Below are 21989 nucleotides of genomic sequence, written 5' to 3' on the forward strand. Positions count from 1 at the left end.
GCACGGACTCTGCCGGCGCGCGGAGCCAGCAGCCGCTGGGAGAAGCCACGTGGCGCTGCTACCAATACAGCTTGGTTTATTCGTGTAACAAAACCGCGTGGAGGGGACTGGGGCCGGCGCCGCGAGGGCCCTGCCCTGGGGAGCGCGACCGCCCCGGCCGAGCCGCGGTGCCGGGGACCCGGGCTGCGTCCTCCTCGCCCGGCCGCGGTGGCACCGCCGGGTCCCTGGGGCCGGGGCCGTGCGTCTGAGCCCGAGCCCAGCCCGGGGGACGCGCTGCAGCTGCCGGCCTTCGGGGCAGGCATCGGGGTGGCGTGGCCGTGGTCCTGGCAAGCGAGGCGGGTGGGAGCTGCAGCCTGCCCGGCGCGGGCGAGGAGCGCTGCGGAAGCGGGTGGCGGCGCCTGCAGCGGGTAAAACTCAACCAAGAGTGAATGCCTGGAGGCAGGAGCGAGGGGACGGGCGTCCCCTAGTCGCCAAAGTTCACGGTGTAGGTCTCGGCCGTGGTGAAGGGCTGCTCCGTCCCCGTGCCCACCTCCCAAGCCTCCGTCTCCGTCACCAGCTCGGTCACCACCTCCGTTTCGGTCTCCATCTCCCAGGTGCCGGCGGTGGGAGGCTCCTGGCTCCAGGGCGCGTAGGTGGTGCTGCTGAAGGGGCCGGGCAGGGCCGTGGTGGGCACCGGGGGGGCCGTGGGGCCGGGGGCGGCGGCGGCGGTGGTGGTGGCGTTGAGGCGCCGCAGCCTCATCTGCTGCCGGAGCCGCATGCGGTGCCGCAGGCGCTGGCGCAGCCGCAGGCGCTCGCGGGGCGTCATGGGGCGGCCGGGCACGATGCGGCGGATGGGCCGGTTGCCGTTCATGGCCATGATCTCGCGGATGCGCTTCCAGTTGGAGCGCGACAGCACGAAGTTGCACTGGGTGGCCCCGATGTCGTAGAAGACGCTGCAGGTCTTGACGCTGGGGTTGTAGCCCTCGGCGCGCGCCGACACGCGGTACTCACCCGGGTTCAGGATGCGCCAGTAGTCCCCGCCGCTGGCTGCGGACGGTGAGAGGAGGTGAGAGGGGGGGCTGCGGAGCGGGGCCACGGCGCCCTCGCCTCCCCCCGGCCCCTTACCTGTCTTGACGTTGCGCTTGATGCCCCCCACGACGATGGTGGCGTTGGCGATGGGCTCTCCCTGCTGGTCCGTCACCAGGCCCTTGATGCCGCGGTGAACCTGCGCGGAGGAAAGGGGGCGAGGGGAGCGCGTGGAGCCGGCGGGGCCGCCCCCGGCTCCTGGCGCACGCAGGGCCCCGCGCCTACCTGCTCCATGAAGGTGAGCAGCGACTCCTTGTTGTTCTCCCACTCCTGCTGCAGCTCGCTCTCGTGCGGGAACTTGTCGCAGCCCAGGTAGACGGAGAGCTCCAGGCAGTTGGTGTGCAGGTAGCTGAAGTCGTTCAGGGCTGCCAAAAACCCAGCCGAGGGCCCCGTTGGCACGCGGTCACCCTCGCCCACCCGGCGGCTCGCTGGCACTGCCCGGCCCCACTTACTGCCGGCCCGGGGGCGCCACTTGGCCCCCTGCACGATGCCCATGGAGTCGGTCACGTCCTGCGTGTGGCAGCCCCCGCGGAAGGTCTCGGTCATGGTGAGGTGGGCCGAGGCGTAGGAGATGGCGAGCCAGCGGAAGATGGCGTGGTCGGGGGTCTCGTGCACCTCGGGGTTGTCGTCCTCGTAGTCGTCCGGGGGGCGCGGGGCGGCCGGGGTCTCGCTGGGGGGCCGGGCCGCGTCGAAGGGGTAGGACACCAGCTTCTCCCCGCCCTGCAGGTTGGCTCCCAGCACGAAGGGGTTCTTCTCCATCCAGGCCATGACGGCGCGCGTCTCCACCGCCACCTGCGCACGGGGGGGCTGTGACACCCGGCCCCTCGCCCCCCACCACCACCACCACCGACCCCGCCGGGCGCCCCCGGCTCACCGTGGCGTCCTCCTCCAGGTAGTGCTGCGGGACGGGGATGTGGTGGCTGGGGAAGCGGTGCGGCACCAGCTTCCGCTCCTCGGCGGCCCACAGCGGCGAGGCCAGGTCGGGGAAGTTCTCAAAGAGGTCGTAGCCCTCCTCCGTCCAGTGGCCCAGCGCCCAGTTGCCCAGCTCGGAGCCCTGCGGGTGGCGGGGACCGGCGGTGAGCCCCCGGTGGCGCCCATGTCCCCCGGTGCCACCACCCCGGTGCCACCACCCTGGTGCCGTCCCCGCTGCTCACCGCCTCGCGGGCCAGCTCGTAGCCGTCGGGGTTGAGGGAGGGCACGAGGTGGATGCGGGTTTCGGTCACCAGGCTCCGCACGCGGGGGTTGCCATCCTGGTACTCCTTGCAGAGGAACTGCATCAGCAGCAGCAGCAGCTCCCGGCCCAGCACCTCGTTGCCGTGCAGCCCCGCCGTGTACCTGAACTCGGGCTCGCCTGCAGGACGGGCAGCGTCACGACCCGTGTCCCCATGTCCCCTCCCCGTGTCCCCACGTCCCCTGCTTTGCCTCACCCGTCTCGTGCTCGCCGGGGTTGTCGGAGATCTCCATGGCGTAGATCTTCAGCCCCCGCGAGCTCTTGCCGATGTTGTAGATGCGGGTGATGGTCGGGCACTCCTCGTTCACCACCTTCATGAGCTGAGGGCACAGGGGGGGCGAGCGCTGGGGCACGGGACGGGGACGGGGACGGGGACGGCGCCCCCCTGCCCCTTGGGGTGCCCCCGCGCTCACCTGCCTCATGTCCTTGTAGCTGTGGTGGCGGAAATCCAGGTTGTCGGCGGAGGTCACCTCGTTCTGCTGGCTGTAGTAGCTGCTGACGGCTGCGGAGGGGAACGGCGATGTGGCCCTGGGGACCGAGCGGCTGCCACCCCCCTGCTGTGTCCCCCCTCCCCGTCACCCCCCTCTTACTGGAGAGGGGACAGCCCAGGACCTCCAGGCGCAGGCAGAGGCTCCCGTTCCACGTCTGCGGGTAGATGCGGATGTAGCGCGCCACCACGGGCTCGGGGAACTCGGTCAGCACCGGCGTGTCCTTGTCCACGTTGCCGTAAAACATCTGGGGAGGGGACACGGGGGGGGGGGGGGTGGCAGCGGGTCCCCAGAGCCACCCCCAGCCACCCCCCACCCCCCCCAAGGCCGCGCACCATCTCCTCGTAGCCGTTGGTGTACATGGTCCAGCTCTGGCTGTCGTTGCTGAAGCCCACGTAGAATTTGGTGACAAAATCCTCGCTGCGGGAGGAAGGGGACGGTGCGTGGGGGGTGGCTGCCACCCCCCACCGCCCCGCTGCTGGCCCCGGGGCCACCCCACACCCCTTCCCCGTCCTGTCCCCGTCCCCGTCCCCTTTACTGGATCTGGGAGTCGCGCCCTTGGGTGATGACGCCGGTGAACTTGGTGGTGCGGCGCGTGTCCACCTCCAGCCAGTGCGCACGGCTGTCGTCCTCGGCACACCACGCGCCGTCGAAGAAATCGTCCTCGTTGGCGCCCGCCTGGGGACGGCGAGGGGACAGCAAAGGTGGCATGGGGTGGGGGGGCACCACATAGGGACGGGGACGGGGATGGGGACGGGGATGGGGACGGGGACGGGCGCCCACCTGCATGTTGAGGCGGCCGCGCTGCGCGCCCAGCCCGTGGCGCAGCATGGAGGAGGCCAGGAGCTGGTCGTCCTCGATGCGGTGGGACTCCAGCCCGATGGGGGGACACTCTGGGTGGGGGGGACACGGCACAACGTCAGTGTCCCCCCCCCCCAGCACAGTAACCTGTCCCCCGGGACGGGGACGCTCACTTGTCTTCTCCTCCGGCGGTGCCCACTCGTCCTCGTCCGTCTCCCACTTCTTCCCCCCTGGTTTTTTGGGTTTTCCTGGAAAACGGGGGCAAGGTGAGGGGGCAGAGCCGGGGTGTGGGGGGGACACGGGGCGGGGGCCCCCACCCGCACCCACCTTTGCGGTCCCGGCCCTTCTCCTCCACCCAGGTCTCCTCCTCCTCCTCCTTGCTGCTGCCGCCGCCTTTCTTGGGCTTCCCTGGCAGGGGACAGCGGCCGTCGGGGATGGGGACGGGGACAGGGACGGGGACGGGGACAGGGACGGGTATGGGGCCGTGCCGTGCCACCCCCCAGCCCCTCACAGGGTTTCAGCTTCTCCTCGTCCGTCTCCATCTCCTCCTCTTTCTCCGGCTGCTTCTTGGGTTTGGGCGGCGGGGGCAGCCCGTAGTCCACTGCGGGGTGGGAACAGGGCTGGGACGCCCCTTTGGGACCTGGGGGGCCAGCCCGCGGCCCCACAGAGCCCCCAGCAGGGGCAGGGGTGCCCTGGTCCCCCCCCCCAGCTCGTCACTCACGGTCATCGTAGTCGGGTCGCTCGAAGCCCTCCTCGTAGTCCCCCTCGGTGACGGGGGCAGGCAGCGGTGCAGGCGGCTCCTCCGGCTTGGCTGGGGGTGGCAAGAGGGTTTGGGGGTGCCCCTGTGGGGTCCTTTATGCCTCTGTGGGGTCGCTGTATCCTCACGGGGTCTCCAGTGCCTCCGTAGGGTTTGCCGTGCCCCTCTGGGCTCCTCTCTGTCCCCTGTAGCTCCCATGAGGTCCCCAAGCCCCTTTTGCAGTCCCCACGGCCCTGAATAAGCCCCCGTGTCCCCATAAGCCCCCTCAAGCCCCTATGGGGTCCCCATGGCCTTGAACGAGCCCACGTGGCCCCATGAGATGCCTCAAGCCCCTATGGGGTCCCCATATCCCCCTGAGATCCCTCAAGCCCCTGTGGAGTCCCCATTCCCCTATGGGGTCCCCATGGCCCTGAATAAGCCCCCGTGTCCCCATGGGATCCCTCGAGCCCCCGTGGCGTCCCCATACCCCTCTGGGGTCCCCGTGTCCCCACGGTGTCCCCTGCACCCCTCACATGCTCCCCATCCATCCACAGTGTCCCCATGCCCATCCCAGCCCTGGGCTGCCCCAAAACGATGCCGCCCCCCACCCGGGGCTGGGGACCCCCCCCCTTTGTCCCCCTGTCACCCCACTGACGTGGCGGCGTCTCCGGTTGGGGCCAGACTCGCTCGGGTTTCTTCCTGCTGGGGGGCTTGCGGGGTTTCTGCTGCCGCCGAATGTACTCGACTGGGGACAGGGGGGGGGCAATGACTGAGCGGGTGCGAGGCGGAGGGGAAGGGGGGGGACACGTCTGTGTGTGTGTCCCCCCCCAGCCATCCCAGGGGACCCCGTGGGTCCCCGCCTGCCCCCCGGCACCGTACAGTCCTCGTAGTCCTCCCGCTCCAGCTGCTCGTTGTAGTCGAGTGTTGGTGGCTCCGGCTCCGTGGGGACCTCTGCGGGGGGGACACGGGGGGCTGGGACGCTTTGGGGTGGCACCGGGGTCACAGGGGTGGTGGCACGGGGATGCTGGGGTGACGTCGGGAGGCAGGGAGGTGGCAGCAGGGCAAGGGGAGGCGGTGACAGGACGTGGGGTGGTGGCACGGGGATGCTGGGGTGGCACTGGGACACGGGGAGGTGGCACTGGGACATGGGGAGGTGGCACTGGGATGCGGGGAGGTGGCACTGGGAAGCAGGGAGGTGGCACTGGGATACGGGGAGGTGGCACTGGGATGCGGGGAGGTGGCACTGGGATGCAGGGAGGTGGCACCAGGACACGGGGAGCTGGCACCAGAGGGGTGGCACTGGGGACACAGGGAGGGGGCACTGGGCGTCAGGGGGTGGCACTGGGATGCCGGGAGGTGGCAGCAGTCACTGGGAGGTGACACAGGGATCAGAATGGTGGCACTGGGGACACAGGGAGGGGGCACTGGGATGCAGGGAGGTGGCACTGGGGACACAGGGAGGGGGCACTGGGATGCAGGGAGGTGGCACTGGGACACAGGGAGGTGGCACTGGGAAGCAGGGAGGTGGCAGCAGGTCACTGGGAGGTGACACAGGGGATCAGGGAACGGCACTGGGGACACAGGGAGGTGGCACTGGGGATCAGGGGACAGCACTGGGATGGAGGGAGGTGGCACCAGAGGGGTGGCACTGGGGACACAGGGAGGGGACACTGGGGGTCAGAGGGTGGCACTGGGACGCCGGGAGGTGGCAGCAGTCACTGGGAGATGACAGAGGGGACCAGGGAGTGGCACTGGGGACACAGGGAGGGGGCACCGGGGATCAGAGGGTGGCACTGGGATGCCGGGAGGTGGCACTGGGACGCAGCGGGTGGCCTGGGGCTCTCACCAGCCTCGGGAGCGGGGTGCCAGTCCTCCCCGCCCAGCTCCCAGCGCTCGGTCGGCAGCTCCTCCAGCCCCCCTGGGGACAGGGACACGCAGAGGGGTGGCAGCGCCGGCGTCCCCAGCCCACCCCCAGCCCACCCCCCAGCGAGGGGACCCCAGGGAGGGAGGAGACGGGGGACAAGGGGCAGGATGGGGGTGGCCCCGGCCACACCATGCGCCCCCCCCGGGGACAAAGCAGCGGGGGAGCCGAGGGGACGCGGTGACGAGCGCTCAGCACAGGACGGGACCCCCGGTGTCCCCCCCGCTCACCTCGGTCTCTGCCATCCTCCTCCTCCTCCTCAGGGACCCGCGGCTGCCCTGGGGACAGGGACGTCCCCTCTCTGTCCTCGCCCCGCGGGGGGTGCGGGGCCACGGGGGGCTCCCAGGGGGTGTCCGGTGGCTCCGGGGGCCTCGTGCCCGAGGGTTTCTTGGTGGCCTTGGGTGGCTTCTCCTTGGGCGGCTTCTCCTTGGGCTTCTTGGAGCCTTTTGGGGGTTTCTCAGAGCCTTTTTGGGGTTTCTCGGAGCCTTTTTGGGGTTTCTCAGAGCCTTTCGGGGGCTTCTCCTTGGGCTTCTTGGGGGGCTTGTCCCTGTCGTTGCTCTTGTCCCTGCTCTTGTCCCGCTCCTTGTCCCTGTCCCTGTCCTTGTCCTTCTTGGAGCCCCTCGCTCTCTCCTTGGGCTTCTTGGTGGGTTTTGGGGCTTTTTCCTTCCGGCCCTTCTTGGGCGCCTCGGGCTCCGGCAGCCGCCCCGGAGGGTCTGGGGGGGTCCAGGTCGTGTCGGGGGGGGGTTAGGGACAGCCCCAGCCGGGCACCCCCAACCCAGCACCCCCAAAACGCAGCACCCCCAGCCCAGCACCCCCCGGTTCCCCCCTCCCCAATCCCTCTCCCCAGCTCCCTCCCGGTACCGGGCAGCCCCAGCAGCCCCCCCTCGCCCCCTCACCGGTGCTCAGCCCGGTGCCGGTGCCCGGCTCGGTGGCGAAGCCCGGCTCGGTGCCGTCCCCGTCGCCGTCGCCGTCGCCGTCTCGGTCCCCGTCGGGCCCGAGGAAGCCCCTGAGGAACTCCTCGATCTCGGCGTCGGTGAGCGCGGGGGCGGCGGGGTCCGGGGCGGCCCCGGGCAGCGGCAGCAGCAGCGCGGCCGCCAGCAGGAGGCAGGAACGGGGCGGCCCCGACAGCGCCATCGCCGCCGCCGCCGCCGCCGCCGAGCACCGGCACGGCCCCGCCGAGCACCGGGGGAGGGCAGGGGAGGGAAGGGGGCGGGCCGGGGGCGGCACCGGGAGGGGATTTGGGGAGGGTTTGGGGGTGGGGGGGGGGACGGGAACGGCACCGGCACCGCGTTGGCACCGCGTTGGCACGGCACGGGGGTGGCACGGGGGTGGCACGGCACCGGCACCGCGTTGGCACCGCATGGCACCGGCACCGGCACCGCGTTGGCATCACCTTGGCACGGGAACGGCACCGGCACCGCGTTGGCACCGCGTTGGCACGGCACGGGGGTGGCACGGGGATGGCACCGGCACCACCTTGGCATCACCTTGGCACGGGGATGGCACCGGCACCGCCTTGGCACGGCACGGCACGGCACCAGCACCTCGTTGGCACTGAGTTGGCACCGCACTGGCACGGCACTGGCACCGTGTTGGCATCACCTTGGCACGGGAACAGCACCGGCACCGCGTTGGGACGGCACGGCACGGCACGGCACCACACTGGCACCACACAGCACCAGCACTGAGTTGGCACCGCGTTGGCATGGCACGGCACCGGCACTGCGTGGGCATGGCACTGCTTTGGCTCCGCACGGCACCGGCACCGTATTGGCACCTCCTGGCACCACAGCTGGCACTCACACCGTTGGCACGGCATGGCACTAGCACCACGCAGGAGCCGTGCTGCCTTGGCACCGGTACCGGCACCGTGCAGGACCAGCACCAGTTAGCCCTGGCACTGCCTCAGCACCAGCTCTGTGCAGGAACCAGCACGGCACTGGCACGGGACCCAGCACCGGCACCGCACGGCCACGGCACGGCCACGCCAAGGCCACCGAGCGTGTGGCACCGGCCTGTCCCCGTCACCCAGAGCCGCTTCGGACGGGCCTCACGGCACCGCGTGCCCCGTTCCTGCCGGCCCAGCACCGCGCCAGGCCCCGGCAGGATCCCGCAGGCTCCCCGGGCCCCGCGGTGGCTGGGCTGGGCCACGTGGCCGGGCTGAGCCCCGCGCTCGGCACACGTGTGGCCCCCGGCCCGGCCGTGAGTCACCGACCAGACACGCTGCGGCGGGGGCGGCTGGTGGGGGGGGGGGCTGCCCTGCGGCAACCAGTGCTGCCCAGTGCCGCCCAGCGCCTCCCAGTGCCGCCCAGTGCCGCCCAGTGCCTCCCAGTGCACTCCGGTGCAGCACCCCTCTCCATTAAGCTCCCCGTGCCGTGCAGCTCCCAGTATGCCCCCCCATGTAGACCCCCCCCCAATATAGCCCTCCTGTTGCAGCCCCCATGCATTGCCCCCCAGTACAGCTCCCAGTGTGCTCCCCCAGTTTCCAGTACAGCCCTTCATGCAGCTCCCAGTACAGCCTCCCAGTTCCCAGTACTGCTCCCCCAGTGCAGCCCCCTGTGCAGCTCCCAGTACAGCCCCCCCACCGAGTTCCCAGTATAGCCCCTCCCAGTCCAGTTCCCCCAGTACAACCCCTAGTGCCACCCCTCCAGTACACCTCTCAGTCCCCAGTCCAGCCCCTCCCAGTACACCCCCCCCTTCCCAGTCCAGCCCCTCCCAGTACACCCCCCAGTTCCCAGTACAGCCCCTCCCAGTTCAGCCCCTCCCAGCGCATCCCCCCCATTCCCAGTCCAGCCCCCCCCAGACCAGCCCCAAGAGGAGCAGGGGGCCGGGACCCCCCCCTGGGGACAACGGGTGACAGCGACCCCCCCGTCGGGGCTCCAGGGCATCAGCAGGGCCCCCGGGGGGGGGGGACACGCGGGGACAGGCCCGGCCCCCCCCCGCCGTCCCCACCCTTTTCCTGCCGCCTGAGTCAGCGCCACCCGGCCCCGGCTTCCGGGTGTCCCACGGCTCGGGGGGTGTCCGGGGGGTGTCCGTCTGTCCGTCGGGGCAGCTGTCCGGCCGTCCAGGTGTCCACTTGTCGCGGGGGGGGGGGGTGGTGGTGGTCCGTCCGTCTGTCTGTCCGTCTGTCCGGGAAGGGGAGAAGGGGGGGGGCGGTGTCTTTTGGGGTGCCCGCAGGCAGGGTGTGTGCCCGTGGGGTTGTCCGTCCGTCCGTCCGTCTGTCCGTCTGTCCCCGGGGGCTCCCTGCCCCGCGGGGCTTCTGGCTGCTGGGGCGTCTGTCCGTCCTCCCAGGTGTCCGTCCGTCCGTCGGGGTGTGTCCGCCTTCCCCACCTGTCCGTCTGTCCAGCTGTGCGTCTGTCCGGCGCGTCTGTCCGGTGGGCTGTCCGTCCATCCGTCTGTCTGTCTGTCCGGCTGTCCTCCTGGGTGGCCGCTCACTGGGGTGTCCGTCTGTCCGTCGGGGCGCCCACCTCCCTGTCGGGGCGCCCATCTGTCTGTGTATAGGGGGGAGGATGTCTGTCTGTCCTCCCATCTGTCCGTCTGTCCTCCTGTCTGTCCGTCTGTCCCTCACCACGTCCCCTCTCCCCACAGGACCACCCGCTCTCAGCCCGCCGCCACCATGTACACGGCGCTCCCCAAAAGGTACCGAACTCCCCAAAAAACCCCTCAACCCCCCCCAAACCCCCTCTGACGCCCCCCCCTTTCCCTGCAGCGGCTCCCCGTTCGGCCCCGTGCCCACCCGCCCGGGGCTGCACATCTGGCGGGTGGAGAAGCTGCGCCCGGTGCCGGTGCCGGAGGTGTCCTGGGGCACCTTTTTTTCGGGGGACGCCTACCTGGTGCTGCACCTGGGGCCCGAGGAGCGAGCCCACCTGCACCTCTGGATCGGTGAGCGCGGGGTAAGGGGGGGGACACGACGTGTGTGGGGACGTGGGGGGGTCCCGCTGAGCCCCCTCCCCGTTCCTCGCCGCAGGCCGGGAGGCGTCGCAGGACGAGCAGGGCGCCTGCGCCCTCCTCTGCACCCAGCTGAACGCGGCGCTGGGCGAGCGCCCCGTCACCCACCGCGAGGTGCAGGGCAACGAGTCCGACGAGTTCATGGAGTACTTCCCCCGCGGCGTCACCTACCAGGTACGGGGCGTCGGGAGCCCGAGGGTGCCAGAGGGGTGCCGGGCATCCCCGGTGGGTGCTGGGCACCTCTAGTGGGTGCTGGGCATCCCCGCTGGGTGCTGGGAAACCCAAAGGGATGATGGAGATCTCATATGGGTGCCGGGCATCCCCAGTGGGTGCTGAGCATCTCTAGTGGGTGCTGGGCATCCCCAGTGGGTGCTGGGCACCTCAAATGGGTGCTGGGCATCCCCAGTGGGCCGGTGGGTGCTGAACATCTGTGGTGGGTGCCGGGCATCCCAAATGGCTGCTGGAGATATCAAATGGGTGCTGGGCATCCTCAGTGGGTGCTTGGGCAACTCCGGTGGGTGTTTGGGCTTCCCAAACGGGTGCTGCGCATCCGTGGTGGGTGCGCAGGATGCCCCCAAGCCCCCCAGTGTCCCCCCCACCCCTTTTGCTCCCCACCAAGCACGTGGCGTCCCTGCTGGGTGCTGCCCACCCGCAGTGCTCAGCATCACCCCTGGGTGCTCAGCACCTCCTCTGAGCCCCTCAGCATCCCTACCACGGCGCTCAGCATCCTTTCCGGATGCCCAGTCTCCGTGCTGGGTGCTCAGCACCCTTCCTAGGCGCTCGGCACCCCCCACGGGTGCTGGCCACCCCTCCCTAGGGGTCGGTGTCCCCGCCGGGCGCTCAGCACCCCGTGCCTGCAGGAGGGCGGCGTGGATTCGGCCTTCAGGTCCGTGCGCCCCGGCGCTGGCCCCGGCCCCGTGCGCCGGCTCTACCAGGTGAAGGGCAGGAAGAAAATTCGGGCGACCGAGCGGGACCTGAGCTGGGCCAGCTTCAACACCGGCGACTGCTTCGTCCTCGACCTGGGTGAGGTGGGTGGCCCCGACCCCGACCCCGGCCCCCAGACCCTTCCTGCTTGGTGCAAGTGCCCCATGTCCGTCTGGGTGTCCGTATGGCCGTGGGGGGCCATCAGCCCCTCGGGGCGGCTCTCCATCCATAGCAGAGTGTTGGGTTGTCCACCTGTCCTTCTGGGTGTCTGTCTGTCTGTCTGTCGGGGTGTCTGTCTATCCCTAGGGGTGTCTGTCTGACCTTCCAGGTGTCCGTGTGTCCGGAGGTTTCCGTCTGGTTGTTTTTCTGGGTGTCCACCTGTCCTGGGTGGCCGTATCTGTCTGTCCTGAACATGTCTGGGGGGTGTCCTCCTGTCCGTCTGGGTGTCCAGCTGTTGGGGTGTCTGTCTGTCCTTCTCACCATCAGTCTGCTGGGTTGTTCCTCTGTCCTGGGCATCCACTGGGACACCTCATCTGTCCGTCCGTCCATCTGTCCACCCACCCATCGCTTATCCACGTGGCTGTCCGTCCGTCCCTCTGGGTGTCCATCTATCGAGGCGTCCCTTGGGCGTCCCCCCCTGGACCAGCCCCGACCCGGTGACACATAACGGTGGCCCCGGGGCTGGTGTGAACCAGCCCCGCCACCGCCGTCCCTCTCGGTGTCCCCATGTCCCCAGACCATCTTCACCTGGTGCGGGGCTCGCTGCAACGTGCTGGAGCGCAGCCGGGCCCAGGAGCTGGCGGCGGCCATCCGGGACGGCGAGCGGGGTGGCAAGGCCCGGCTGGAGGTGGTGGTGGACGGCGAGGAGCCACCGGAGATGCTGCAGGTGGGTGCCCTGGGGAGGCGAGGGGACGTGGGTGGCCACCCCAAGGCTCTGTCACGCCGTGTCTTCGTCCCACAGGTGCTGGGCCCCAAGCCCAGCTTGCAGGAGGGCAGCCCCGAGGAGGACGCGGTGGCCGACCAGAGCGCGGGGACGGCCGTCCTCTACAAGGCAAGGGGCTGGGCACGGGCTGGGGGTGCTGTGGTGGTCCCGAGGGGATGGGGGCTGGTGGCAAGGGATGGGACGTGAGGGCACGGGCGCTCGTGGCAGCAGGGGAGGGTTGGATCGGGCGTCAGGAGGAATTTCTTCACAGGGAGGGTGGTTGAGATTTGGAGGGGGCTGCGGGGGGAGTGGTGGGGTCCCCAACCCTGCAGGGGTCTGGGAGCTGCGGATGTGGCACTAAGGGACACGGGACAGTGATGGGGCTCCGGTCAGCGTGGTGAGATTTGGAGGTCTCCAGGTGACCCCACAAACCTCTGGGCACAGCTGGGGCACGCTGCGGTGGCCAAGGGGCCGGGTGAGACTGGGGTGGCCCCCGTAGGGGGGGGGAAACAGGGCTGGGCATGGCCACGGGATGCTGTGGTGGGTGCAGGGGGCACAGGGACATACAGAGGGACACGGGGGTGGCCTGGTGGTGGCACCACGGCGGTGACACCCCGGCCACCGCAGGTATCGGACGCGACGGGGCGCATGGACCTGACCGAGGTGTCCAGGAGCAGCCCCTTCAGCCAGAGCCTGCTCTGCCCCGACGACTGCTTCGTGCTGGACATGGGCGCCGGGGGAAAGGTCTACGTGTGGAAAGGTGCCTGGGGACAGGGACGGGGAGGGGGACAGGGCAGGGGACAGGGGCCCCCCCAGCCAAGGCTGATGTCCCCCGTCCGCAGGGCGCAAAGCCAACGAGCAGGAGCGCCAGGCGGCTCTCAGCGTGGCCGAGCAGACCATCGCCCGCATGGGCTACTCGCCCCGCACGCAGGTGGGCACAGGAGGGTTGGGGGGGGGGGGCCCACGGTGACGTCCCCTCGCCCCCCATCCCCACCGTGTCCCCGTCCCGCAGGTGGAGATCCTGCCGCAGGGCCGCGAGACGCCCCTCTTCAAGCAGTTCTTCGCCGACTGGAAGTGAGGGGGGGACACCGTGGGGCCAGGACGTCCCCCTGCCACCCCCCGGGGCCATTTCCAAGGCCAGGCCACCCCCTTGCCCCCCCCATCTCCACCCCTGTGCCATTGCTGTCACCCCATCCCCACGCCGCTGCCACCCCCGTGCCCCATCCCCTGCTGTCCCCAAGCCCATTTTGTCCCCGTGCCCACGCCTGTCCCCTGCCACCCCCCTCCCCACCCGCTCTGCTGCTGTACCTCTGCCACCTCCCCGTCCCCGTGCCACCCCGGTGCCCCGTCACTGCCGTACTCACGTGCCACCCCCCTCCTGCACCCGTGCCCTGGCAAATAAAGGCCCGATGCTGAGCCCTGTGTCCCACTGCCACCCCTCGAGGTTCCCTCACCCTGCTGTCCCCACACCCTGCTGTCCCCGTGTCCCCTGCACCCCCTTGCTCTCAGTGTCCCCAGGTCTCCAAAACGCCCCCACAGTCCCCTGTGCACCCAGACCCCCCCACCCCCACTGCTCACTGCAGCCGTGGTCTCTGGCTGCTCTTCTGAGCAAACCTCCCTCCCTCGTTAGCCTCATCTCCAGCACCAATACTAATTACCAACCTAATTAACCTCACCCCCTGGCGCACGAACCCGCTCGGCGCAGCGCACCCGCAGCTCCTCACCCATTGCAAAACCAGCACCGAGCCCCACGCCCAGCTCAGCTTCCCCTTATTGAAGGTCTCTCGTTAGCGCCGGCGGCTGACATTAAAAACCCCATGCCCTCTGCCAGCCCTGTGCCAAAACACCGCCATTTCACCCCAAATCACGCTGAAAAGCCTTCACACGCAGGGGTGGGGATTAACCGCGGGCCGTGGGGTGAGGGGAGCGCAGAGCGGGGACCCCGATGGTGGCGCAGAGCAGCAGGGGCACGGCCGGGTCCTGTGCAGCCGTCACCAAAGAAAAGCCCTTTTATTGACCCGGGGGGGGGCACGAGCGGCCCCGGCATCGCTAAAACCCGTGGTAAAACCCTCACAGCCTGTTCCAAAAGCAACACCAGGGAAAGGAGCTGGAGGCGACCGAGAGGAAGGCGGCAGCCGGACCGGGCTCTTCCTTGTTCACAGTGAATGGGGCACGCAGGGGGGAGCCCTCGCTCACAGCTTTTGCTAAAATCCCCCCCCCCTTGGCCTCGTTTGATCTCCTCCCCGGCCGGGAAGCCGAGCGCTGGCCGCAGCTCTGGGCTCCCTGCGAGGGGTCGGAGCGCACGAGGGGCCAGGAGGGAGGGGAGCCCGCGGGGCACGTGGCTGCTCCACGCCGGGACGGAGCCGTGGGGCTTCTGCCAGCGCCCCCGGGGGGGCATTTATGGGGGCTCCAGGGGTTGGGGGTCTCAGGGCCATGGCACGTCACTCAGAGAGAAGGAAGAAAGGCAGGAAGGAAGGAAGGGAGAAAGGAAGGAAGGGAGGAAGGAAGGAAAGCCACGCACTGCTTGGAAGAACCAGGCTGGAGCCGAGTGCTCCCGGGGGGGCCAGGAGCTGCCGTGGCCCCGCCGCCCCCCCTTACTCGATCAGTTCCACGTAGTTGGCGGGGAACATGCCGAAGTGGCCGTCGGGGCCGTAGCCCCGCCACCAGCCCTCGTCGATCATCTCGATGTTGGTGATGATGTTCTCAGGGTCAAACGAGATCTCAGTGTCGTCAGCTGGAGGGAGATGGAGGGGACGTGGGTGAGGAACAGCCCGGACCCCTGGGGCTGCCCCGAGCCCCCCACCCGCCTCGGGTGTCCCCCCCCTCAGTGCTGGGGACCCAGCTGCTGGCACGGCCGGGGCTGGAGGGAAGCCAGGCCGGCTCAGACGTTACAAAACACAAATATCCGGGCAAAGCTGGCCCCGGGACAGGAGGGAGGACAGCGAGAAAACAGATTTTAGAAGGGAGGGAGGGCACCGTCCCCCTTCACTTGCTTTCCCAGCTCTGCAGGGGGACGGGCAATGCCCTGCCCAGCTCTGGGCCCTGCGCCCCCCGTTTCGGAGGAGCCCCCCCAGCCCGTACCCGCTTGGTAGTCGTAGAGCGCCCGGGCACACAGCCCCTTCCCCGCCAGGTCCGGCGTCTGCTGGTACTCGGCCGAGTAGTCGTACTTGGCCCCATCAGCGTGGTCCTTCGGGAGGGAGAGAAGGGCATTAACGATGCTGCGCCTCGTTAAGGCGGATCCAGGCTCCGGGGCACGGGGTCTGCCACGGCGCAGGATGCGGCCAGCGAGCAGCAGCCCCCCCAGCACCACTGTTTGCAGGATACGGCCACCCCGCTGCCCCGAGCCCAGAGCACTGGACGTCTCCCTCCCCTCCAGCTACGGAGAGGAAACCGAGCATCCACCACGTCTGCGAAGGAAGTGCTGCAGCGTGACACAACCCCGCTACTACACAGCGGAGAGTCTGACGCAGCCTGCCCACAGCAGCCCGCCTGGCCCGGCCCTGCTGCTTTGGGATGTGCAGGCAGGAGGAGGAGGTTTGGGGGAGAAAAAGCCCCGAGGGTATCAGCGGGGCTCGGACCCCAGGGGACGCTTGGGGTGCACCCTGCCCGTGCCACCCAACCTGAGGGGGCTCCTCGTAGATGGCCGAGGTGTCTGGCGGCTCCTCGTACACATTGGCCTCATCCGCGGGGGGCTCCGGGGCGCTCGAGTTGTACCCTGCAAGGGGAACGTGTGTCACCAACCCGCTCCCTGCTCCCCCCCTGCCGCTGTCCCCGATGTCCCCATGCTGCAAGGACCGGGCTGAGCCAGCACAAACCCCGCCACGGGGGAAAAGCGTGGGGCTGCGGAGCCCTAAAAAGGACGAGACGCGGCATTTCCGATGGGGAACGGAGTGAGCTTGCCCGAGATTCATCATTTCCTAAAATACCAGAGACGCAAATAGCCGGGCTCTGCTCTGCTGCTTGCGGCGAGCAGCGGGGAAGGGCCGGCGCCGAGACCTTGGCCAAGAGCAGCATCTAGTGGTGACCGCAGCCGGCCCTGGCCGCTCGTGCAGCGGCCTCGGGGAAAGGCTCAGCGTGGATGGTGAAGCCCTGGCTGGAGGCTGAAGGCCAGCATTCAGCCAGGAGAGGTCACAGAGCCGCGGGGTGGTGGGGGCTGGGGGCACCTCCGGGCCCCTCTGGTGCCACCCGGCTCCAGCAGGGCCACCCAGAGCCCTGCACCACATCCAGCAGGGTGAAAAGATCCCGAGGAGGAGGCTCTGGCACCTCTCTGGGGACCTGTGCCAGGGCTCTGGCACCCACCCGGCACGGACGGGCTTGGTGCTGCTCAGGGGGAGCCTCAGGGCTCCAGTTTGTGCCCAGCACCACTGGGCCTGGCACTGGGCACGGCTGGAAGGAGCCCGGCTCTGTCCCCTCTGCTCCCCATCCTCCCGCTTGGCTTCAGCATCACCCGCAGACCTCGAGCCAAAGCCAAACCCTGCCTGCTCTCTGCCGAGGAGCAGGGAGATGGGGACAAGGCAGAAACGGAGCAGAACCCGCTGCCAGCTCCGGGGACACTTTGGAGAGGCGCGGCGAGAAGCTTTGCTCGGCCCGGCAGCGAGGGCACGCACCTGCAGCGGGCACCGGCGATGCTGGCGGCGTCTCCCGCGCCGGGGGGCCGGGGCTGGGCACCGCGTTCGCCTCCCTCTGCAGGAAGGGGCTGCGCAATTTGCCTGCAAAAGGAGACGGAGGTGCTTGAGGAGGGGGCTCGGGTACCCCTCGCTCACCGACTGCTCGCCACCGGGCTCGCCTCCCCAGCAGGATTTTCCAGCTCGGGTCCCTCTTGCAAAAAAAACAAGTTTGTCGACTGGTTACAGCAGCGCCGCAGCCGAGCAAACACGAAACCAACACTGACGTGGTGTTGGGGAAGCAGAGCAGCTCGGAGGCCGGCGGCGCCAGCTCCCCGGGGATTTTCCTGCTGCTCTTATCTCGCCCATCGGCGCCTCCAAGCGCAAACAAGCACGGGGCCGCGCCACCAAGGTGCGCTCGCGCTCCTTCCGCAAAACCGGGGAGCAGGAGTTACTGTGGGCTAATTCGAGTCATTCTCTGGGGGCTGGGCTGCTGGGGGGGGGACGTTGGCCTGGGCACATCACGTGTTTGCAGCAGCTTCCTCGGCTGCAGCCTCAGCTTCGGTTTTCTCAACTTCCTGGCTCCTGCCCCGCGGAGCGGCTCGGTCTCGTCGGCTGCGCTCGAGCGCGCGAGCAGCCGGGCGGGACGGCAGGCAGCCAGGCCGGGTTCCTTTCCGGCATTAATACGTCTCATTGACAAAAAATAAGAAGAAATCTAAAGCTTCCCGGGTACAGCGGGGTGTGGATACAGCAGTCTCGGGTGTTAACGCTTCCCCCCCTGCCTCAGGAGCCCCCCCGTGCCCACCTGGCTGGGCAGCGGCTGCCGTGTCCCCGGGTGCCGCCCTCTCCTTCTGCTTGAAGATGTCCCGGGGGTTCACTGCCCTCTGTGCGATCAGCGACGCTGCCTCCTGCACGGGAAGCAGGGGTTAAGCAGGGTCTGGGGGGGGCTGGAAGGGGCAGAGGGGCCGGGAGCAGCCCCCCAGCGCGGTTCCCCCCCAGCAATGCGCACCTGGGCTTTCTCCACCGACTCGCTCCTCCTGAAGCCTCTCCGCTGCTCGGCCTCTTGCTCCTCCGCCTGCTCCTTCTGCGGCACGAGAGGGGTCGGTGACACGGGGCCACCCCCCTGGGACCACAGAAATGGGGACAAGGGGGGGGTGCAGAGGGCAAACAGGGGGGACACCCCCTGGATTCGGCACCCCGAGACCCTCAGAGAGCCCGACGCCGAGGCTCACCCGCTGCTGCTGCTCCCTGTCCCTCCTCTCCGCCTCCTGCTGCAGCCTCCTGCGGTGACACAGGGTGACAAAAGGACAGCGGTGCTTAGTGCCGCGGCCACGTGGGGACGGGGACAGCACAGCAGGAGCTGCCCCAGGGAGCTGGGGAAGGCTCTGCCCGCGGGGAGCGATGCTCGGAGCCTCCCCAGCCCCGGGGAGGGCAGACACACGGCTGGCACAGGACGCACAGACAGAGGATTCCCCTTGCACCTCCCGCTGTGTCACGGGAGCGCGAGCTGGGGACGTGTCCCAGCCACCAGGGACTCACTTCTGGGCCTCGATTTCGTTGGAGCGGGCTTTGTATCTCTGCTCCCGCCCCGCCGCCTCCTGCAGCTCCCGCTCCCGCCGCTCGCGCTCCAGCCGCTGCCGCTCCTCCTCCGCCCGCCTCTTCTCCTCCAGCCGCCGGTTCTCCTCGTCTTTCTGCCGGGACACGCGCTCGGGTGGGCTCCACAGCCCCCAGCCCCGGAGCTTGGCTTCGGCGAGCAGAGAGCACCCCGGCGGCACGGCACTCACCTCGGCTTTGGCCCAGAAGTTATCCTTATTCACCCTCTTGATTTCGGACATCGCGTTCGTCTTCTGGTAGACGGAGCCCTGCAGGGCGGCAGAGCAAAACCCCTGAGCTCCCCCCCAAAAAAAAAACACCCCGAGCTCCGTCCAGCCCCGTGCCCGGCACATCACGGCACCGCAGGACGTCTCTAGGTTGGTCTCGGGCATCTCCTAACACCAACTCACCACGGGAGCCTGGGGTCCGGCGTCCTGGAAGCGGCCGCTCTCCTTGTGGAAGCTGTAGTTGGCCCCCGAGGCTTTGGCCACCTTCTCCATGATGAGCTCGGGCTCCACGTCCTCCTCGGCACGGGCGTTGATGGTGACGTGCGCGCCCTGCGCGGGGACAGCCCTGGCTCAGGGGGGGGGAGTGGCCCCGAGGTGGCACCCTCGGGGGTCCACCCCGTGGCAGGAGAAGGGGTGGGGGGCACCGGGAGCCCAGCGGACCTTCAGGAAGCCGGCGACGGTGCTGACGTGGTTGGCGCAGGCTCCTTTCCGCACGTCATTGACACCTTCGCCCGTCTGCAAGGGAAACCATCGGCACCCGCTTACCAGGGGGGTCCCAGCCCACGGGGGGGGTCCCAGCCCACCCACGGGGGTCTCTCCAGCAGCAGCACCTTGGGTCTGGGCTGCAAAACTGTCCCCATTTGGGGACCTCGGTGCTGCCCGGCTGCGGGGCACCCGGTGGATTTTTTGGCCACCGGGCGTTTTTTGGCACCAGGGGAGGTGCCCAAGGCGCATCCCTGTCCCCGTCCCCGCTCACCCAGTTGACGAGGACGTATTTGGGCAGGCCGGAGTTGGGGTCCTTCACCCTGCAGAAGGCGTACATCACCTTCCCGCTGTTGAGCTCCTCCACCATCTCCTCCAGGCCCCCATCTGTGCCAGGACGGGAGCGGGGCTGGGGTGCGCCCGGGGACATCGGCACCTCCTGCCCAGCCCCGCAGCCCCCCCCCCCCAGCTGGGAATCACCCAAAAACCCAGCTCTCATCCCCAAAACCAAGCCCAGCAGCGAGGATCCCTCCTGCTTTGAGCCCAGCAGAGCAGAAAACGGGCTGGTGCTCGCTGGCAGCATCCTGCTCAGCCCGGAGCTCTCCTTCCTCGCCGCGATAAAATATTGATGGCCAACAAGAGGCATCGGATGCTCCGAGGGAGGGGACGTGGGGGACCTCAGACCCGTACCCAAAAGCCCCCAGCCCTAAACCCTGCCCCCCCCCAGCTCCTCGTGCCCCCCCGTGCGAGGTGCAGGAGGAGCAGGAAGGAAGGGGCCCGGCGGGGACGGGCGGCACCGGCAGGACCCAGCCTGGGAACCAGGGCCAAGGAGGGGTTGGGGTGGGGGGGCAGGGGGGGGGCAGAGCCGGGCGCCCCCATCCCTATCCCCGGGGGGGGCCGTGCCCCGTGCTCACCCCCGCAGCCGGCCACGCGCAGGTCGTTGCTGTTGCCTTCGTAGGTGAACAGGGCCCTGCGGGACACCCCGGGGGGGTGAGGGGGGGGGTGACCCATGGATGTGACACCCCCACCCCCACCCCGACCTCTGTGCACCCCCCAGCCCCTACCCCCTGCCCCCCCACCCCATATCCCCCCTGGACCCTCACCTATGAGTCCCCCTCCCGTGTGCACCCCCCAGCCCTAACCCCGTGCACCCCCCCACCCCCCAAAAAACCCCCCCCAAGCCCTCCCCCATGGGTTCCTCACCCCCCCCATGCACCCCCCATCCCCCCCCATTCCCCATCCCCCCCCTCCCCACCTTCCCCACCCCCATCCCCCTCTCCCCACCTTCCCCACCCCCACCCCCCATACACCCCCAACCCCCCCCCACCCCCCAGCTGCCCCCTCCCCACTTTCACTTTCACTTCCCCTCCCCTCCCCCCATTTCCCCCCCACCTCCCCCAATTCCCCCCAGCCCCTCCCCCCTCCCTGCCCCCCCCCAGGTCCCGGTGCCCCCCCCCCGGGTCCCGGTGCCCCCCCCCCACCAGTCGGTGGTGCTCCCCGCCGCCACCACCCTGCCGTAGGCCTCCTGCAGCGCCCGCCCGTTCTTGCTGAGGTTCAGCGCCATGGCAGCGCCCGCTCCCGGCCCGCCCCGCCCCGGCGAGGCCACGCCCCCCCCTCCGGTGGCCACGCCCCTCCTCGCCACGCCCCCTCTGGGACGGCCTGGCCCCGCCCCCGCTCACCAACGCCCCGCCCCTTGATGGGCGACGCCCCGCCCCGCCCTCCGGTGGGAAGGCCACGCCCCCTGGGACACGCCCTTTGTGGTAGCCCCGCCCCTCTGCGCATAGCCCCGCCCCTTTTTGTCATGGCCCCGCCCCTCCGCGCATCACCACGATCCTTTTGGTATGGCCCCGCCCCTTTTGGCACAGCCCCGCCCCTCCGCTTCTCGCCCCGCCCCCTCGCTCACCCAAGCCCCGCCCCCTCTGTTTATCGCCCCGCCCCCTGCCCCACGCCCCCCCCCCCTCCCGCCCCGTCCCGTTTTGGGGCGTTTTGGGGGCATTTTGGGTTTATTTTTTCCCCCCAGGGTTCCGCCCCCCAAGGGGTGGGGGCGCCCCCCCCAAACCCACCCCCCCCCGGCTGTCCTGGGGCCGCGAGGAGGGGAGGGGGTCTCGGGGGGGGGGGGGGGGAGCTGTGGGTGCCCCCCCGGTACCGGGGGGCTGGGGACCCCCGGGGACCCCCCCCGGCACCCGCACCCCCCTGGGGACCCCTGGGACCCCCCCATTGACCACAGGACCCCTGGGACCCCCCCCCCAGGCCCTCCAGACACCATGGGGACCCCTGGACCCCCCAGGATCCCCAGGACCCCCCAGAACCCCTGGGACACCCCAGACCCCATGGATGCCCCAGGACACCTTGGGGAACGTGGGACCCACGGGACCCCCATCAACCATGGGACCCCCCAGGACCCCCAGGACCCCCCAGGACCCCTGGGTACCCCAGGACCCCAACACCCCGGGACCCCCAGTCCCCGAGGGACCCCTGGGTGCCCCAGGACCCCCTGGACACCCCGGGACCCCTGGGTGCCCCAGGACCCCTGGGTGCCCCAAGCCCCCTTGACCCCCTGAGCCCCCCTGCCACTATGGGACCCCTGGGACACCCCAGGACCCCTGGACCCCCCACACACCCCACCTCCCACCTCTCCCCGTGCCCCCCTGCATGGCGGGTGCCGGGGTGGCCGTGGGTGCGAGCACCCATGGGTGCCTCCCCCCCACCGCCCTCGCGGCTCAGGCTGCTGGCACCACGGGGGGGAGGGGGACACGGGGGGGACATCCCCGACGCCCCCACCCCAAAACCTGGCAGCAGAAATCACAGCAGGGGCTAAATCCCCTGGCGGGTCCTGCCTATGGGGTGCTGCCCCCAAAACCCTACAGATCTGTGGGGTTCGGGCACATCCCGGGGGGGGCTTCCAGCTGCAAGTGGCACCCTAATGAGCTGTTAATTAAAAGCAGGGGCAATCAAACCTCTGGGGGCTATGGGGGGGGGGGCCACCCCGACACCCGGCAGCTGGTCCCTGCGAGCCGCGGGCGGGGGGCTCGGGGTCACCGCCGGT

The 21989-nt window shown here is 69.9% G+C and overlaps 3 protein-coding genes across 4 annotated transcripts; 1 reads left to right on the forward strand and 2 right to left on the reverse strand.

Annotated features, from left to right (window-relative positions):
* Positions 1-63: 63 nt before the first annotated feature.
* Positions 64-7402, reverse strand: AEBP1 (AE binding protein 1). Of its 2 annotated transcripts, XM_082779664.1 has the most exons (21): positions 7139-7402; positions 6473-6955; positions 6168-6239; positions 5201-5272; positions 4977-5066; positions 4307-4396; positions 4097-4186; positions 3913-3993; positions 3759-3833; positions 3568-3677; positions 3323-3462; positions 3120-3204; positions 2887-3031; positions 2710-2798; positions 2493-2616; positions 2220-2416; positions 1940-2119; positions 1518-1857; positions 1291-1430; positions 1105-1204; positions 64-1026 (listed from the first exon to the last, which is right to left on the reverse strand). In XM_082779664.1, exons 1-21 carry the CDS (start codon positions 7374-7376, stop codon positions 464-466), a joined length of 3504 nt encoding a protein of 1167 aa, XP_082635790.1. In that variant the 5' UTR covers positions 7377-7402; the 3' UTR covers positions 64-463. The 2 variants fall into 2 exon arrangements, with proteins under 2 accessions (XP_082635790.1, XP_082635791.1); XM_082779665.1 differs by lacking the exon at positions 6168-6239.
* A 1796-nt stretch (positions 7403-9198) lies between these two features.
* Positions 9199-13857, forward strand: CAPG (capping actin protein, gelsolin like). The gene is made up of 10 exons (XM_082779634.1): positions 9199-9310; positions 9831-9881; positions 9952-10124; positions 10210-10364; positions 11051-11218; positions 11851-12000; positions 12076-12165; positions 12664-12796; positions 12879-12967; positions 13049-13857. The coding sequence occupies exons 2-10, from the start codon at positions 9859-9861 to the stop codon at positions 13112-13114; spliced, it is 1047 nt and encodes a 348-aa protein (XP_082635760.1). The 5' UTR covers positions 9199-9310; positions 9831-9858; the 3' UTR covers positions 13115-13857.
* Positions 13858-14014: 157 nt separating this feature from the next.
* On the reverse strand, positions 14015-20518 carry DBNL (drebrin like). Its single transcript, XM_082779657.1, has 14 exons — positions 20425-20518; positions 19858-19913; positions 19218-19330; positions 18902-18976; positions 18644-18790; positions 18425-18502; positions 18180-18331; positions 17873-17921; positions 17650-17724; positions 17446-17548; positions 16644-16745; positions 15657-15751; positions 15118-15223; positions 14015-14770 (listed from the first exon to the last, which is right to left on the reverse strand). Exons 1-14 carry the CDS (start codon positions 20505-20507, stop codon positions 14631-14633), a joined length of 1374 nt encoding a protein of 457 aa, XP_082635783.1. The 5' UTR covers positions 20508-20518; the 3' UTR covers positions 14015-14630.
* Positions 20519-21989: the final 1471 nt, after the last annotated feature.

This window comes from Aythya marila, assembly GCF_965140915.1.
Source record: "Aythya marila genome assembly, chromosome: 26".
NCBI lineage: Eukaryota > Metazoa > Chordata > Aves > Anseriformes > Anatidae > Aythya > Aythya marila.

Bases quoted from the DNA above. Each gene is read 5' to 3' on its own strand.
- AEBP1 (XM_082779664.1), bottom strand. From the start codon at position 7,376: ATGGCGCTGTCGGGGCCGCCCCGTTCCTGCCTCCTGCTGGCGGCCGCG. The intron at 4,397-4,976 runs GTCAGTGGGGTG...TGCCACCCCCAG, and splicing joins CCAACCGGAGACGCCGCCAC to CCAAGCCGGAGGAGCCGCCT. The intron at 1,027-1,104 runs GTAAGGGGCCGG...CACCGTCCGCAG, and splicing joins CAAGCGCAACGTCAAGACAG to CCAGCGGCGGGGACTACTGG.
- CAPG (XM_082779634.1), top strand. From the start codon at position 9,859: ATGTACACGGCGCTCCCCAAAAG. The intron at 9,882-9,951 runs GTACCGAACTCC...CTTTCCCTGCAG, and splicing joins TACACGGCGCTCCCCAAAAG to CGGCTCCCCGTTCGGCCCCG. The intron at 12,166-12,663 runs GCAAGGGGCTGG...CGGCCACCGCAG, and splicing joins GGACGGCCGTCCTCTACAAG to GTATCGGACGCGACGGGGCG.
- DBNL (XM_082779657.1), bottom strand. From the start codon at position 20,507: ATGGCGCTGAACCTCAGCAAGAACGGGCGGGCGCTGCAGGAGGCCTAC. The intron at 19,331-19,857 runs GTGAGCACGGGG...GTCCTGGCACAG, and splicing joins GCGCGTGGCCGGCTGCGGGG to ATGGGGGCCTGGAGGAGATG. The intron at 15,752-16,643 runs GTGCGTGCCCTC...TTCCCCTTGCAG, and splicing joins ATCGCCGGTGCCCGCTGCAG to GGTACAACTCGAGCGCCCCG.